This window comes from Macrosteles quadrilineatus, unplaced genomic scaffold, assembly GCF_028750875.1.
Source record: "Macrosteles quadrilineatus isolate MER2022 unplaced genomic scaffold, UCM_ALF_1.0 Scaffold_2__2_contigs__length_208266976, whole genome shotgun sequence".
Taxonomy (NCBI): domain Eukaryota; kingdom Metazoa; phylum Arthropoda; class Insecta; order Hemiptera; family Cicadellidae; genus Macrosteles; species Macrosteles quadrilineatus.
Genome location: NW_026542595.1, coordinates 69,117,506 through 69,135,003, shown reverse-complemented (window position 1 = coordinate 69,135,003; position 17,498 = coordinate 69,117,506). Strand labels below are relative to the sequence as shown.

Below are 17,498 nucleotides of genomic sequence, written 5' to 3'. Positions count from 1 at the left end.
TGTTGGTTCCAGACATTTTCAACACCCTGTATTTTTTTATATTGCAGATAGTTGTCACCATATAAGGTCCCAATCTACCCACTTTAGAATTTTTATTTAGAGCAGAATCAGATCCATTTGGCTGGAACAGTCATCTGAGTATAACTAGTACTGACAAAGCTCGTTCGCTACGCTTACTCGCCTCCAGGTTGAAGTTCGTTCGCTACGCTCACTCACCTTTTGGTTGCAAATTAGCTGTTGTCATAATGTAAAAGAAATAATAGTGCTGCACCCTGTTGGTAATCCTTGTAACTTTAATGCTATTGAACATCATAGAACAGAACCAACTTGTTTAATTGAAACAGCTGTTAATATTCAATAATTCCATTTCTCATAAGGTTAACATGGGAAACTCCAGAGCCACTGGGGCGGAGCCCGAAAGGATTTTTGGAATAAGAATATGCCTATATGTTAATCGGGAATGTGAGCTATCATCATGCCAAATTTCAGCCCAATCCGACCAGTATTTTTCGCGTTCACTTGTCACAAACATACATCCATACATCCATACATCTAAACTTTCTCATTTAAATATTTGTAGGATACTGACAAAAGATTTCCATGTTGGCTTTGTTTATAGCCGAGTATAAAAGTAGCCTACCTGTTTGTGTGGCAAAGTAAAGATTATATTTATGTGATGATTCATTGTTTGTTATACAATTGTTTTATAATTTTGCACACTTTCTGTGTAATTTTTAACTAGCACATCAATTAATCTTTTTATAAACATCTGATAATTCAGGATTTTTTAAACCAGACAAGGGTCCATCTCCAAGGTGTCTGTAAAGAGGGAGTTTTCAGTATCTAAATCAGACAAATGTTCTTTTCGTGTAAACAAAAAATCAGCTTAAAACCTACCATAATTTTAAATTTTCTATTTTTCAGGAATCATCCCAAAAGATAAGCCTCAGGAGATCAAGACGGTGAGGATTGTGAAGCGAGAGTCAGAGAGGAGACAGCGAGACCGGGACCGCAGTGGAAATATCGGCATTCCTCTTACCCCCACCACCACTGCTAAACGAGTCACCATCATAGAGGAGAATGGGCCTGACAACACAGACGTGAGCAACTTTCTGATACACTTTCTTTGTGAATGAATAAAGCTTACTAGCATACTATTTTGTCATCTCCAATAAGTGCAATCATAAAACTCTTAACTATACAAATCCCTTAGTTTTTCAATCACTTTCAGTAATAGATACAAAACAAAAATGTATACAGATGTTTATATTCTAATGGCTTATGGGTTTGGTACTGGACCTAGCTGTTATTGATAAAGCTAGGCTTTTAAGAAATGATCCTGATTAAAAACAGCTGGTCTTTGTCGGTAACAACGCTATTTCTCATTTTGTTCATATGACACTCATTTTTATTTTAAATTACACTTCCACTTATAGCAATACTAGCTGTAACCCGCGGGCTTTGCCCCGTTTAACTTCTTAATTTTCAAGATTATCTCGTTCGCATTGCTCAATCACGTCCTGGTTGAAGTTTGTTCGCTACGCTCACTCACCTTTAGGTTGGAGCTCGTTCGCTACGCTCACTCACCTTTAGGTTGGAGCTCGTTCGCTACGCTCACTCACCTTTAGGTTGGAGCTCGTTCGCTGCGCTCACTTGCCTTCAGGTTAGCTCGTTCGCTACGCTTACTCGCCTCCAGGTTGAAGTTCGTTCGCTACGCTCACTCACCTTTTGGTTGCAAATTAGCTGTTGTCATAATGTAAAAGAAATAATAGTGCTGCACCCTGTTGGTAATCCTTGTAACTTTAATGCTATTGAACATCATAGAACAGAACCAACTTGTTTAATTGAAACAGCTGTTAATATTCAATAATTCCATTTCTCATAAGGTTAACATGGGAAACTCCAGAGCCACTGGGGCGGAGCCCGAAAGGATTTTTGGAATAAGAATATGCCTATATGTTAATCGGGAATGTGAGCTATCATCATGCCAAATTTCAGCCCAATCCGACCAGTATTTTTCGCGTTCACTTGTCACAAACATACATCCATACATCCATACATCCATACATCTAAACTTTCTCATTTATAATATTAGTAGGATGATCTACCAAAAAGCAGGATTGAAAAATAGTAAAAGAAATCAAATAAGTAATCATTAAAATCATGCAAAACCAAAACCAATTATCTGTGTTTTTACCCTCCAAATCATCTTCTGTCCCAATTCATTATCATAGTTAGAGTTTTAGTATAACCAGTAACTTTATTTTTGATTTGAGTAGTAGGCTTTTTCAAATTCACTACAAGTTTTGTTTGGTTTATAAACACATTCTGGATCGAAGGAATGTTATAATTTTTGTGTTTTGTGTTGTTACAGAATAATCTAGGTCGGTTACTAGAGGAGCAGCCGGAGCCCCCTAGTGAGGTGTTGGGGGGTTCTTTGGTCCCCCGCTCTGCAGCCCCCCCAGCCCCCGGGCCTCGCTCAGACTCTGTGCAGGCCCTGCGCAATCTGGTCAACCGACAGAGAGCTAGGGTCAGTGTTAGAAACTAACTATCAACACCTCTTTCTAATAGGAAATAACCATTATTCAAGTATAAATAGAGTAAAGTTTGTTCTAAGTCCAAAGACAGCTTTTAAGTGCTGTAAAATTTACCTCATTGCAATTTGTGCAATTCCTCTTGCTCATTAAAACCTGTACGGTAAAAACGTAATCTATAGCAAAACTAAATTCAGAATTTGTATAAGAACCTAATGTTGCTGAAATAATCAGTGGTGAAATCAAGCAGTATTTGATCTAACTGCACAACGAGATAAAAAATAAAAAAGAAAGGATTATTTTTTCCACTACAATGAATAGCCAACTCAAAAAATGTGCGCTTTCACTTACTCTATGTCTTGTGAAAATGTCCATCAATTAGTTATCACAGCATAACATTCCTAATCTTGAATTAAGATTTGCCGTATTAGATTTTTTTAAACAAATAAATTTCTTACACAACCAATAAAACTTCTTCTCAATAAAAACATACATGGTGAATATACCTTATCTGGGGTGTTTATAATACTATTTGAATTTTCTTGTACTGAGAAATATAAGCTCTCAGTATTGGGACAGTTTTAAATATATTTTATCTGCACTATTTAGCCTCTAATATCTAAACCCTGAAATACCATTACTTGTTGAAAGGTGATTTCTCCACAAAGCTTTCTATTCAATAATATTTTTGAAAAAAATTCTTGAAAAAAAACTGAAAGAAAAAATCATTTTCTTTTTAATTCCAAGAAAATCCATTTCCTGTTCTTCAGGCTATTTATTCAACTGATCATAATTTTTAGCAATGTACTGTTTAATTAGTTACCAAATATGTATTGTTCTGCAGGTGGACAGTGACAGTACGTCGCCTTTGTCAGCCACAGAACAGCTGTTTGGAAGCAGTGACACATTGTTGTCTCCACCCCTCAGTCCTGCGTACGCAAGTCAGCTGTCTCCTGTGTACCAGAGCCAAGCTGCACGGCAGATTGTGGAGGAGATGGCCTTCAACAACCGTCGCGCAGTTCCTCGCGAGAAGCGACGACACCACACTGTTAGCGGTCGGCCTTTGCTCAGGATAGATACCAGCTTCTCAGCGGTAAATGAATATTCAATTATTTCAAATTCAAATTTTTATAAGAATGATAGCTGAAGTACATCCCTTAAAAAAAAACTTCTTGGTTTAGTTAGTTAATTGATTTCTAATAAAAATCACTAATGTAAAAGATTGGCTTCAATGTTATGTTTTGTATTTTGTATGTTTAATGTATTTTGTTTGCTCTAACTTATACGAATTAGTAAACAGCAATAAACTAAAACTTATTAGTATGTGTTTCATTTCGGATGTAAAAGTTTATCTAGCTACACACAAATCAATAGTTTATGAACAGGTTTGATTGGAAAGGCCTTATTGAATGAGAATTAAAGAAACAAAGGACAGGATAAACCTTTAACTTACGTTCAAAATTGTAGGAATCCTTCTTCACAAAAGCAACACAAAAGGAATACTGAACATTTGAGGCCATTGGAACCCTTTTCAGGATCTGGAAGTCCAGAATCTAGTGACTCTCAATGTAGTTAAAGGACTTGAAACATTATATTTTTTGTTTGTTTTTTTCCTTTTTTGAAATGGGATGCCTAAAGTTTTTAAGGTTAGCCTTCTTGTCCTTTGTCTCGCTAGTTTATAAATAGATTATTGTATAGCAATATGTGCATAGCAAAATGTGTATGGTGAACTAGCATTTATATGTTAGTAAATATCAAAACACCCATTACATATGTCATTTAAGCCGCCTTTACTCGAGGCCAGCCCCATAACCTGCCTGCTGTACTGGCTTCGTGTAAATACGGATTTAGGAACATAAACTATAAATTGTTTAGCTGATTTAGAAGAATTTGCTAGTATATTTTATCTCTGATCATGGTTGAACACCACAGTTCATCTTACTGTGGTGTTATTCTAACTTATTCTTATTTTTGCAAACTCGATAACGAAAAATATTCTTGTCTCAAAAATAATTAACAATAAAAGTCAATTGTTGTAATTCTTCTTCTCATGTCAGGGTGGCTCCAGAGATGACCTGGACATGGAGAGGGCGTTGCGACCGAGGCTGAACACACCGGATGTCGTCCGCTCAACTCTCTCACGTAATGAGGTAAAATACACCTCGGAGACCATAGACAGTCTCCTGGGTACTCCCGGCAAAATCCTCATCCCAGAGAGGTACGTTCCTGAGTCAACACCAGAACTGTCCTCGGAGGAGCAGCAGCGGAGGAACAAGAAGGCAGAGTCCATCAGGAAAATGCTCTCGGAAACCACAACTATCGCTGCCGAGGACTCTAATGGTAGGGTCACACTGCTGTTTTTACCATACTTTAGCATTCTTAAAATAATAGTTTATGGTTCGTCATTAATGACAAACTGGCAGTTTTACAAAAAGGAAGGAGTGGGCACACAACTAACTTATCCAAGCAGTTAGTTGTGTTAACTTATCCCATTTCACGAGAGGGTAATAAATTTTTAGTTATAACAGTATTTCTTTAAACTTTAGGATTTAAAATTTTTTAAGCTCTAGTTTTATATTCCTATATACTTAGGACGCCACAGAGAGCGGCAACTTGTATTTTTCAAGTGAAGAGACTGGACTCACTAAGTTGTAAATAGAATTGTTTATTTTTGTTTTGTTTTACGTTTGCTACGAGTACTGAATAATGTGGCGACGGAGTTCCAAGAGAATGTATTATTTTGTATTTATTTGTTTTGAAGGGATAAACTCATTATTTCATTATTTCAGTTGTCAGTACACAACAAATACACATCACAATTCATAACTCAAATCAAATCATAAAATACCTTTATTCTTGAGCCCTTCTCAATACAATATTGGTTTATAGAATAACTCACGTCAGGTCACTAAAACTAAATATTTACAAGTCATATCAATAAACACAATAAACAAACTATGTACAAGAATAAACATACAACAAAAAATTACATGCATGCTTTACAATGCATTTTGACCTTTTTTGAAAGCGAAGGCCGAAAGGCTCTTGAAATGCTAGAGGAGGTCATAGTAAATGGTTGGGCCAAAATAGGAGAACCCCTTCCTCCCTATTTCCAAAGTGACTTTTGGAAAGTGGAGGAGGGTGAACTGCCTAGTACCCAACAGGTATTTCGGTTCTTTCTGAGATAATACCCGATGGATGAGACAACAAGTTTGCACTCTGCATACAGCATCGGCTGGCAACAGAGCAGCAGAATCCCGGAGATGCCCCCCATGAAATGGGTCTTTTTCAGAAGTAGACAGGAAGTTATAGTTGTGTGTTACTTTCCTCTTCTTTATTCCTGAGTCATGCGATATTTCCTAAAAAACTAATGGTTTTCAAATATTTGTTTTCAATCTTTTCTGGTTTGAGTTTGTCATAAAATTTAATTTATTAAACTGATTCATGAATTAGTCAGGCCCGTTTTTGACTATGTCAGCGCTCTAGGCACAACTAAAATAGTAGCGCCCCTCTGCAATATAACAGGATGTACACCAACGAGGAAATCCGGGAACTAAGCGTGAATTTTTTTGAACCGGGAATTATGCGTGAATATTCTATTTCTACCTGGAATTGTCAATTTACCGCAATGGAGCATGACAAGAGTGACGTTTCTGTGACCGCGGGAGACGATGATATGTCTCCACAAGGCCGCGAGGGATGAACAGAACTTTGCCTTGATCGCATGAGACGATGCTAATGTCTAAACGACCGTGTGATATGATCATTATTTTACCGCAATCGTGCAGTAAGACAATGAGATCTACAGAGCCGGAAAGGATGTTCAGAATATTGCCGCGATCGCACGAGACGATGATAATGTCTAAACAACCGCGGGAGATGATCATGATTTTACCGCGATCACGCAATACGATAATGAGATCTACAGAGCCGTGAAGGATGATCAGAATATTGCCACGATCAGAGAAGACGAAGATAATGTCCATACAACCGCGGGAAACAGCCAGAAATTTGCCACGATTGAGGAAGACGATAATGATCTCCATATGACTGCGGGATACTATTAACATTTTGGCGTAATCGCGGGAGACTATAAAGATGTCTTCACGAACGCAGGAGACGATTACGATGTCTTCCTGACAGCGAGATACGATTGCGATGTCTTCACGACCGAGGGAGACGATTATGATGTCTTCACGACTATTACGGTGTCTACAGGATCGCGGCAGTTACAATAATGATGTCTACTCTACACGGCTGCGAGGATTATCAGAATTTTAACACAATCGGTTAAGACAATGATAATATCCACTTAACCACGGGAAAGATCAGAATTTTGCCTCATTCGCGAAAGACGGTGATAATCTCCTCACGACTGCTGAATGTGTTCATGTATTGCCGCGATCAAGGAAAACGATAATTGTCCACAAGAAACAGTCAGAAGGAAATAATTAACATCTTGCCGCAATAGCGGGAGACCTACCGTGCCTATTCGGTAAATCGGCCCTGGAATTAGTTCTTTTGATTATTGTAAAATTTGTTTCCTTAGATAACTGATTCCTTGGAATATGTGGTTGTGTCTGGCTGTCCCTAACGACCACATTTTTGGAATGTGTCCCTATTATTTCCAAGCCCATTTTCTATTCAATTCTAAATACTATAGGCAGAGGCTATTCGCAATGGCACCATATTACATTCCTAATCCAGTTACTTTTATAACTGTTTAGGAACAAGTTGCACACAAAGAAAACCTATAGTATTAGAAACGGTTGTCTAAACTTCATTAGCCGAAATGGATGGAATATACTTCACGTTTTCTGCCCGCAGCTTAAATACTGATTATGAAATGAGACTGTTCTAAACGCCATATTGATGGTTGGTAGATCCATGACGTCATTATAAAATTAAGAACAGTTGCTGAATAAGTAAGTAAATTAATTTGCTCTGTATAAACCGATCTGTAAGAATGTTCCCAATACTTTTCAAGAGTACAGTATCCCAACTATTTACAGAAACTGTTGAAGAAGAGAAATCTTCTACTTTGAAGAAGAAAGTCGCTGAGGAAAAGCGACAAAGAGAACATTTGCTGCAGTTAAACCAGATCTTGGCCCACCAAGTAATGGAGAAAAGCAAAATGGTGGCTGGTAAGTAGCAATATAACAACCTTAAGCTTTAAAAGGCTGCTCTCACTAATCATGACTATAAAACAATTTTTGATACTAAGCCAAAATCTTTTGGAGCGTAGACTCAATTTTAGTGTTTAGTTTGTGTTTTGATGCTTGCTGTAAATGAATAAACTGCTTCTGTGGAATGAGAACCTGTTGAAGGTTATTATCACACATTACAGTATTTGTTTTGATAAGGATATATTTGTTTCTTTAAATTTTTTCTTTGACTTGCCTGTATTTTTTTACCAAGAAGATAGGATTATTGTTTCAATTGGCATCAAACGATTTCTGATTATTATCACATACACCTTTCTCCTATTTTTTAAAATCCTTTTTGATATATGCTCTCACTGAAGCCATATTTAAAAAAAAAAATCAGTACATGATATTTCATGTGCAGCCTCCAGGCTTAAGCACGGGTCACACTAGGCTGTTCGCCAGCCGCTGGTGATCAGCAGCTGGCACCAGCATCACCGGTTCACCAATCCAGGCTGAGCCAGCTCAGTATCAGCTGTGAATTTTGTGGTCACATTAAGCTGACAGTCGCGGCTTCTTTCAATTCGCCGCTGATGCCAGCCTAGTGTGACCCGTGTTTTAAACACTTAAATAATAAATTAGGATCATAAACCTTTTGTAAATTAGAATGTTGAAGTGTAGGTTATGTCTGTACTTCACAGTCATTGTATTGTCTGTTTTGCTTGTAGCATGTTTTGTGTTGTTTGGTAGCTGCATGTGTTTTTGCTTCTAGGTTCCTCCACCGGGACTCACCAGGACTGATTTGATTTTTGTAGCTGTGTTCGTTCTTTTGTTTTTCCTGCATAAACTAAGGTTTGATTTGATTTTTATTTTACTTTTAATTAATTTTTCAGCACACTTAAGATTTTTATTAATCATACAATTTAGGCAGTTTTAGGGGAAGAAAATTATCCCTTCCGCTTGATCCTACTTTAAAAACAATAGACCAAAAGCTGATATTCGCCAAAACGTCAACTGCAACACACATTAAGTCGTGGAGAGGGGGGGGGGGGGACTTCCCATCAAAACCGCCTAATTATTGTAAACAAGCTATAGCACATGTTAAACGATTAAATTGTATTCAAGCAACATAAATGTTTTAACAATTATCAGGAATCTTTAGATGTTGAGAGAGATTCTTGTTCCTAAACACATTTAACTCATGTAGTGCCATATTTCTGTATGAATGCAATTAATAGTGAAAATTACAAAATGTTAGACTTTCAATTTCAGTGCTTTTCAATTGTGCACCGCTTATTAGCTTATTTAGTCAACATATGGACATATGGATATCTAACATTTGTTCAAATAAATTTCTTAATATTTGTTATCATTCAAAGAAAATCTTGATTGCAGTTTTTCTTACAACAACTGATCTTTGAAATAACAAAATTTATAATATAAGGCTACAGAATTTCAGTTAAAGGAAAGAAATTAAATTTCACTTTTTAACTATTGGACTAAAATATGCATCATTGAAAAATCCAGTCAATGAACTACTTTTAAAAAAGGTGCTTTTACAAACTAAAAAGTAGTTTTAAAGTAAAATTGTGTTCAGCTTTGATTTGACAAAACTGAATTCTGTTTGTGACAGGTTAGCTTAGTATCTTGTTGACTAACGCTAAGTGATTGTTGACAGTGAGAGCGCTGGCGTCTCTGCCGCAGTCCACGGCACAGTCGGAGGAAAGTGACCTATCATCTCCCGAGGAGCCGTTGCCACTGTATCAACAACGTGACAATTATTTCTCTTAACAATGGCGCCACTGCTACTTTTGTACTGAACTTTAATCAGTACAACTGGTTTTTCTGCACAAAAAGTATATGTTGTTGTCTACAACCCTGTTATTGCAAGAAGACGAAATCTTTTCTCATTATTTTATTATTTTTTAAGGGACAAAATTTAGTTACCTTGTCCTATAGACCATTTGAGTCCAAAAGATACAAAAAAAGGATAGGGTACACGAACCAACCCTAATATTTTGTCCTAGTGTAGAACTTCTTCAGATAGTAGACTGGTGAGAAATGCTAGTTAAAAATAAAAACGGTTGTTTTTGCTATACTCACTGCGGTCAACCATAGGAAATAATGTCCAGTCATACTACATTTCCGATACTAATATTATAATTAAAATATATTTTTGTTATAAACTATTTCATTATTAGCGAATTTCCCATATAGGGAATAAGCTATTACCGTAGTACTCATGGTAAGACCTGGACGCGGGGCCGATTTTTTTTTTCATTTTGAGGTCCCTAGAGGCCAAAAACACCATCCGTTCAAATTCATATATATATATATATTTATATATTTATATATTTATATATTTATATATTTATATATATATATATATATATATATATATATATATATATATATATATATATATATGTGTCCCTTAGCACGATAACTCGAGCAAAAATGATCCGATTTTGATGAAATTTGGTACAAACGTGTAAACCTACGTTTATTCGAACGAGTTCGCGATCCAGCATGATCGGACCATGGGAACGGGGGTTTACGGGGGGTTTTATGGGGTAAAAATAGGTTTTTCCCATTTTTGACCCAAAAAACATAAAATTTAGCAATTTCTTTCCAAACCATTTTGTAGAGCTTAAAAAAACAAATAATTTAGTATATTGAAGCGTTATTATGCGCCTAATGGTTACGGAGAAAATTCCAAAAAATTGTAAATTTAAAATTCCCATGTTATTCTTATGGAGAATAAGTATATTGTTGTAGTTTGCTTGTTTATGAACATATTTTGATCAAATTTGGAAAATGTTTTTATTTCTTACTAACTATTAACGTTTTACAAAAAAAAAAACAGTTTTACCCTCCCTGATGCAGCAAACCTAAGTACTAGTTAAACTAATTCTATTTAAATAGAGAATAAATGTTATATTTTTAAGTAGACATTTCAGTGTAAATCCAATCAGTCAAATGGAAATTCGCTTAGTCTGCAGGTTTGCTGCGGCGGGGGTATTTACATTAATATTGCAATGGACCAATAATGGATTTCTAAGAAAAGAGAAACAGTTTTGGATTGTTAACTTTAATGTATGTCCTATTTTTCTGGAGTTATTATAGAGGGTATCCGGTTTTGAGGTATCAAAAGTTTTTTTTTTTTTTTGCAATTTAAACTACAAACAAATATTAACAAACTAACCAAGCTTGTGTGTTTGAAGTTTACCGGTCATATTCACACACAAAGCCTAGAAGCAAAGCCCTTATTGTGAGTTTCGGTCTTATGATGATGTTTACGGAAAAGTCAGGTAAATTTTTACACCATTGTTGGCTTTGAATCCATATCATTGACTCTCATTCTGCTGTCATGGTTCCCATTGTGGATGTTTTTTATTAACAAAAAATAAATGGACTTTGTGAATGTGACTTATTGTGATCTTACAGAACTTTACTGAATAATATAGCAATCTTGGTAATATCTGTAACCGTAATTACCTCCCTCATGAATGACTAGCTCGACATAACATCCTTATATGCAAGTCATGGGCCTTACCAGTAGCCACTCTCTCAGCTAGTTTTAAAAATCTGAGACTCCAATAATTTTCAAGTGAGGCAGTTAGTTGTAATGTACATCCCAATTGTCAACATAGGGAAACTGTTCTTTTTATGTTCAATCTGCAGAAGGGGATATCATGATTGGACTTTGACCTTTTATTATGAACATGTTAGTCTTCCCTCAATACAAAACTTGCAATGTCTTTATGTCATTTAGGGTGATTAGTACATACTGATTGTACACTGTTTGAGTGTTCACCGTTCACACAACAAGCATACGGTAATTGTTAAAAAATATATGAGTTAGTTGTTCCTTAATCTATAGCCAGAAAACCTTGTTATATCATTCCAAAAACATGACATTCCACTTGAATCCACGCTCTAAAGAATTCCTACACTAAGACAAAATATCATTGTTGTGATGAAGTGACCTTTCTTAACTATACTCTAATTTTCTTTTGTAAGTTAGCTGGACTATATCCTGTCCTGAAAACCCCATTCAGTATGTAGACTTAGTGATAATAAAACAGCTAAGAGTTGAAATATCGTGTTGTGGTACATGCTATCATTAATTATTATAATAGGCCTACTTTTGTAAAATGTTCTTCTCATTTTGCTTGATTTAAGTTTTAACAATTGGTTACTTATAATATTCTATTGCAATCTTAGCTTGGTCTCATACTTTTAAACATTTATCCAAATCAGAGTTGTATTTATAACAGAACTTAAATACATATGTATTATGTTGGTGCCAATCATTTGTATTCATAGAAGGGATTTATGTTTACCAAGGCAACTATGTATATATATAACTTTATACTATATGTAGACCATTAATATATGTGATTAAAACTAGAATCACAATACAACCATACAATTTCTTTTAACACAAAGGTAATTCCAGGTGCTTAACTCTAACATACGTGGTAACAAAAATAAATTAATTATAACGTTAAAGCACCTTTTTGTAATTTTCTATTTTAGCTGCATTAAAACCAATTTGTTAATTAACTTATTTTTTAGATAAGGTCTAGAGCTTTCTATTAAAAATTGATTTAAATTTATCTAAAATCTAAAACTTTTGTGATCTTTTTGTTGATTATCATCTCAGTTACGTTTAAATAATCCAAAGTAACCATTTTGATTTTTATCTCTTCTATTATTGTGCCATTACAGTTTTGATAGAAATATTCTCAATAAGTTTTCCTAGGGATAATGCATTTTCAAATCTGATCAGGGGTTTTATATTATAAGCACAAACCTTTATTAGTTTTATGTGTGTCTTTCAATTTGCTTATGTAAAATAATGCTGTATTGTACATAAAATATAGTTGTCATAAAATATTATACATAGTGAGAACACATATTTGCTACCAAATGGTTAATCTAAGAAAAAGGCTCATGAGTCAGTTATTGCTCATAATTTGGCCTAGATACAATTAATTGTAAGTTGTGTATAAAACATTATTAGTCAATATTAAATTATTGTAAATATTTTACTGTAGATTTTGTTATATTTTGAATAATTCTTTGTAAAGATGTTGATTTTAGTCTAGTGTTGTTATTACTGTTGATATATTAAATAAGAATTTGAGTTGGAGCCAAACTTAAATTTATATATGTTTATATTGTTAGATTTTATAAAAGTTGTCTGTGAAGTAAATCAGATTTTAAAATAAATTTTATCTGAGGCACACTTGATAAGATATGTATGAATTATTTGATTCTAATGTGTACTTGAAACTGTATTATCAATCAATAAAATAAGCCTATTTTTATATGTGTGGGTTATTGAATAGTCCTGTTAGAAATCAAATCATATATCACAAATGTTTACTTTTTAATTTTCACTTGCTATTTCATTGGTTTTGACCAATAATCTTACAGACAACAACCTGCAGATGTTTTATTGGTTATTTGACCTCACAGGTTGGTTTCCTAAACATTGTTTTAGCTCTAAAGTTAAACCTTTAGGATTTATTTAAAATGATCAAAAATACACTTTGATCATTTGATGTATTACTCAGACAATTTAAACATCACTCACATTAAACATCATTTAAATTATGAAGCTCCATTACTGTTCATTTGACGCAACTTTGTTCACAACCGAGCTACATTTTTCAATAGATTTTAAAAAGAAAGAAAATTGATATAAAAAACAATCTGTTTCTCCATTGCCACAGTGATTGTATGATAACACAGTAATTTCACAGTAATGAAACGTAACCATAAGAAGAAGAGCAGGGCCGTAACAATGCACCGCCATATGCTGTTGGATAGGAAATATTCTTGAAAAATTCATTAATGTGGAAAATAAACTTTGCTAAGCTTTTTAATCACATTAATTGGCAAGAGTACACATTTCTAATATAGACACATTTTCAGTTAGATTTATGTAACACCCAAAATTCTGAACATCATGTACTAGGTATCATTTTCATTCTTCCCGTATGGGGACGAAACGAAACACCAAGGTATTAAGTGAAACCAACCCATGAAAACACTTGTTAAGCAAACATATCAGTGAAATAGAAATTACACAACACGACCAAGGAAAAAACCAGCAACAATACAACAAAATTGAAAATACAATGGCAAACGTTTAAGTCTCTGCTGCAGCCCGTCAAAACGCTGCCATGGTGCCAGTGAAGAAGTCGACGTGGATCCCGCTTCCAATGCGCATCATACAAAGGACAGAACTGTTGCAGATAGTTCGTCCCAGCATAGTTGAGTTCAAACAGCCAATGATGTCTTGTATTTCTCGTAGACACGTGAATATTGATATAAGAAGGAGAGGACGATATATTCTAGAGGTTAAATACCTTTTTGTTGTCAATGTAATCCATTATGGTCGCCTAGATAGCGACCGACCGGTCTCGACACTCAAGGTGTCATTGTCAAGCCTTTAATACGTGTTGACGCTCCTAGGAGGTCGTCAAGAAGTCTTTAAAACATAAACACGAGACACGAACAAACATTTTCACAAATAAATAAAACATTATGGCCATACTAAAACACTAATGATCACGGTGTGGCTGCGGGTTCCGGGTGTTAGACTGACCGTCACCGTGACCTTTTCCTCCCCTCCTGCCCCTCGTATTGTTGTTATCAGCTCCATTGTCTTCTGATAATCTTTCTATGAATGAGGCTGCTTCGTAAATGGGTCTGACTCAAACAATGTTTTTAAATGTGTTGGGGGATTTCTTGCCGGCTTTGAAAATCTCATACTCGTATCGAAGGGCAGGTTGACAATACTAGTGGAAGGAGGGGAGGGCAAGGACACGGTGACGGTCAGTCTAGACATACATCCTGAACCCGCAGCTGCCCCGTGATCATTAGTGTTTTTGTATGGCCACAATGTTTTATTTATTGGTGGAAATGTTTGTTCCTGTCTCGTGTTTATGTTTTAAATACTTCTTGACGACCTCCTAGGAGCGACAACACGTCTTAAAGGCTTGACAATGACAACTTGAGTGTAGACACTTGTCGCTATCCAGACAACCAATGGATTGCGTTGGCAACAAAGGTATTTAACCTCTAGAATATATTGTTAAAAATTAATCCAGAAGGCAACACCTTGGAAAGGACAGTTGATCTGGCAGCAGCTTTTTTAGGAAGGTCACATCCCCTTGCCCTTCTGCTGCAGGCGCAGCTCCAGAGGATAGACCCAGGCATAGGCAAAATTTTGGTAGATATTACAAAGTTATATAATTACTAATAATTACTGATATAATGACTAATTTATTTACCTTAAGAATTTATTTATTGTTAAAAGAAATTCCATTAAAACAGAGACTAGAAAACTACATGGGAAAAATTTGGATGATTGAGGTTTCTGGATATTGAGTAAACTCGCTTTTATACGTGTATATTCTGTTTCTTATTAGAAACACAAGAAAGCATTGTGCCACTTTTACCAGTGCTTTGATGCTGAAACAATTATAATAAATAAAATACCCCCACCGCAGCAAACCTGCAGACTTAGCAAATTTCCATTTGCTTGATTGGATTTACACTAAAATATCTCCTTAAAAATATCACATCAATCCCCTATTTAAATTGAATTAGTTTAACGAGTACTTAGGTTTGCTGCAACAGGGAGGGTAAAAAAGTGTTTTTTGTTGTAAAATGTTAACACTGTAGTTTAGTAAGAAATGGATGTATTTTCCAAATTTGATTAAAATTTGTTCATAAACAAGCAAACTACAACAGTAGACTTATTTCTCCATAACAATATCATGGGAATTTTAAATTAAAAATTTTTTGGAATTTTCTTCGCAATTATTAGGCGCATAATAATGCTTCAATATACTAAATCATTTGTTTTTTGAAGCTCTACATAATGGTTTGGTAAGAAATTGTGAAACTGTGTTTTTAGGGTCAAAATGGGAAAAACCTATTTTTACCCCATAAAACCCCCCCATAAACCCCCGTTCCCATAGTCCGATCTTGCTGGAATAGGTTTACACGTTTGTATCAAATTTCATCAAAATCGGATCATTTTTGATCGAGTTATCGTGCTAACAGACACATATACAGTACATATATATATATATATATTTAAATATAATATATTTAAAAATATATACAGTAGAACCTCTATAAGACGAATTTCAAGGGGTACGGGAAAAATTCGTACTATAGAGGTATTCTTAATAAAGAGGGTCGTTTTATCGAGGTTTAATGCTGCTGTTATTCTTCTTATAGAGGTTTCTCCTCGCTCCAAGTTTTTTCCAAACAATGACTGAGGAAGGAGGAGGGATGGGTGGGGGTTTCATGTTGAGACAAGCTTCTGTTTGTTTTGAAAACTACGTACTATGGAGGTTAAGATTATGATAAATTCGTCTTATAGAGGTCACGTTCGTCTTGTAGAGGTTTTGTGCTAAGAATATTTGTTGTATAGAGGTTAATCAGTCCTAGCCCATGTCACAAACGAATTCGTCTTATGGAGGTTTTTAACTTAATTACTACGTTGTATAGAGGTGTTTTTAGCAATGACCTATATGAAAGTGTCAAGGGGATTAAAAAAAAATTCGTCTTATCGAGGAATTCGTTTTATCGAGGTTCGTACAAACGAGGTTCAACTGTATTATACTAGCTGTACCTTTTAACTTCACTACATACTAGCTTTGCCCCGTTTAACTTCATAAGTATTCGCATGACTCAATCACGTCCTGGTTGTAGTTCGTTCGCTACGCTCACTCACCTTTAGGTTGGAGCTCGTTCGCTGCGCTCACTTGCCTTCAGGTTAGCTTGTTCGCTACGCTATAACTCGCATCCAGGTTGAAGTTCGTTCGCTACGCTCACTCACCTTTTGGTTGCAAATTAGCTGTTGTCATAAATTAAAAAAAAATAATAGTGCTGCACCCTGTTGGGGTAATCCTTGTAACTTTAATGCTATTGAGCATCATAGAACAGAACCAACTTGTTTAATTGAAACAGTTGGTTTCCACCCTGTATAAAAATAAATCTACCATATATATATATATATATTATTAAGCAAATCAAAATATCACAGTACCCTAGAAACATTTTATTTTATATTACTTACATGTTTCGGACATTAATGCCATGATCACAGTATAGTATATAACCTATTAGTTTCTTTTATTTACAAACATTATTAGATATTTCTTATTAAAGAACAGGTGATAATTTTTATATTAAGGGAAGGAGGTGTTTTCTTTAAGATGTATAATTTCATTGAATATTACGTTTTGATTTTGAATTTGTGTCAAGTTTAGTAAATTGTCTTTGTCATTAATATGGTGAGTATAAATATAAAAGTCTTCCTTTGTATTCATTTTTTCTCCTTTATTTTCAATATCCAGAATGTGCATGTTTTTATTCATTTCTGAGTATGTATGGTCGGTCTGAAGTATATGTTCGGCGTATGAGGATTTTTGTGTTGTCATATTGTTTGATCTGATTGCCTGTATATGCTCTTTGTACCTGACTTCAAATGTTCGACCTGTTTGACCAATATAGTATTTTTCGCAGTTGTTACATGATAATTTGTAAATTCCTGATTTCTTATATACATTTGGTGGGTTGGGTATCGGATTTGTTCTTTTTTGTATTATGTTAAAAGCGTTATTCCTTGTTTTATAACTTAGTTTAAATTTTGAGTTCGGTAATGTCTTTCTTAAGGTTTTGTTTAAGGATGAGCTGAATGGAATACATATAAATTCTTTCTTTAAGTTTTCTTGTTCTTCTATTTTCATTCTTTTAGTTTTTTCATTTTTTATTAATTTTTCAA

At 34.9% G+C, this 17,498-nt stretch overlaps 1 protein-coding gene across 9 annotated transcripts in view; it reads left to right on the top strand.

Annotated features, from left to right (window-relative positions):
• The window catches only part of LOC128987765 (uncharacterized), a 178,766-nt gene extending 168,799 nt beyond the window's left edge, over nt 1-9,967 (top strand). For 7 of the 9 annotated variants that reach the window (XM_054408782.1, XM_054408781.1, XM_054408780.1 and 4 more), the window contains 6 exons: nt 925-1,100; nt 2,375-2,530; nt 3,379-3,627; nt 4,592-4,874; nt 7,547-7,678; nt 9,357-9,967. In XM_054408782.1, the coding sequence (XP_054264757.1) occupies nt 925-1,100; nt 2,375-2,530; nt 3,379-3,627; nt 4,592-4,874; nt 7,547-7,678; nt 9,357-9,469 (1,109 nt within the window). In that variant the 3' untranslated portion in view covers nt 9,470-9,967. Of the gene's footprint in view, nt 1-924; nt 1,101-2,374; nt 2,531-3,378; nt 3,628-4,591; nt 4,875-7,546; nt 7,679-8,450; nt 8,531-9,356 lie in introns of all 9 variants that reach the window. The other 2 variants (XR_008490279.1, XM_054408784.1) reach the window with 2 other exon arrangements.
• Nucleotides 9,968-17,498: the final 7,531 nt, after the last annotated feature.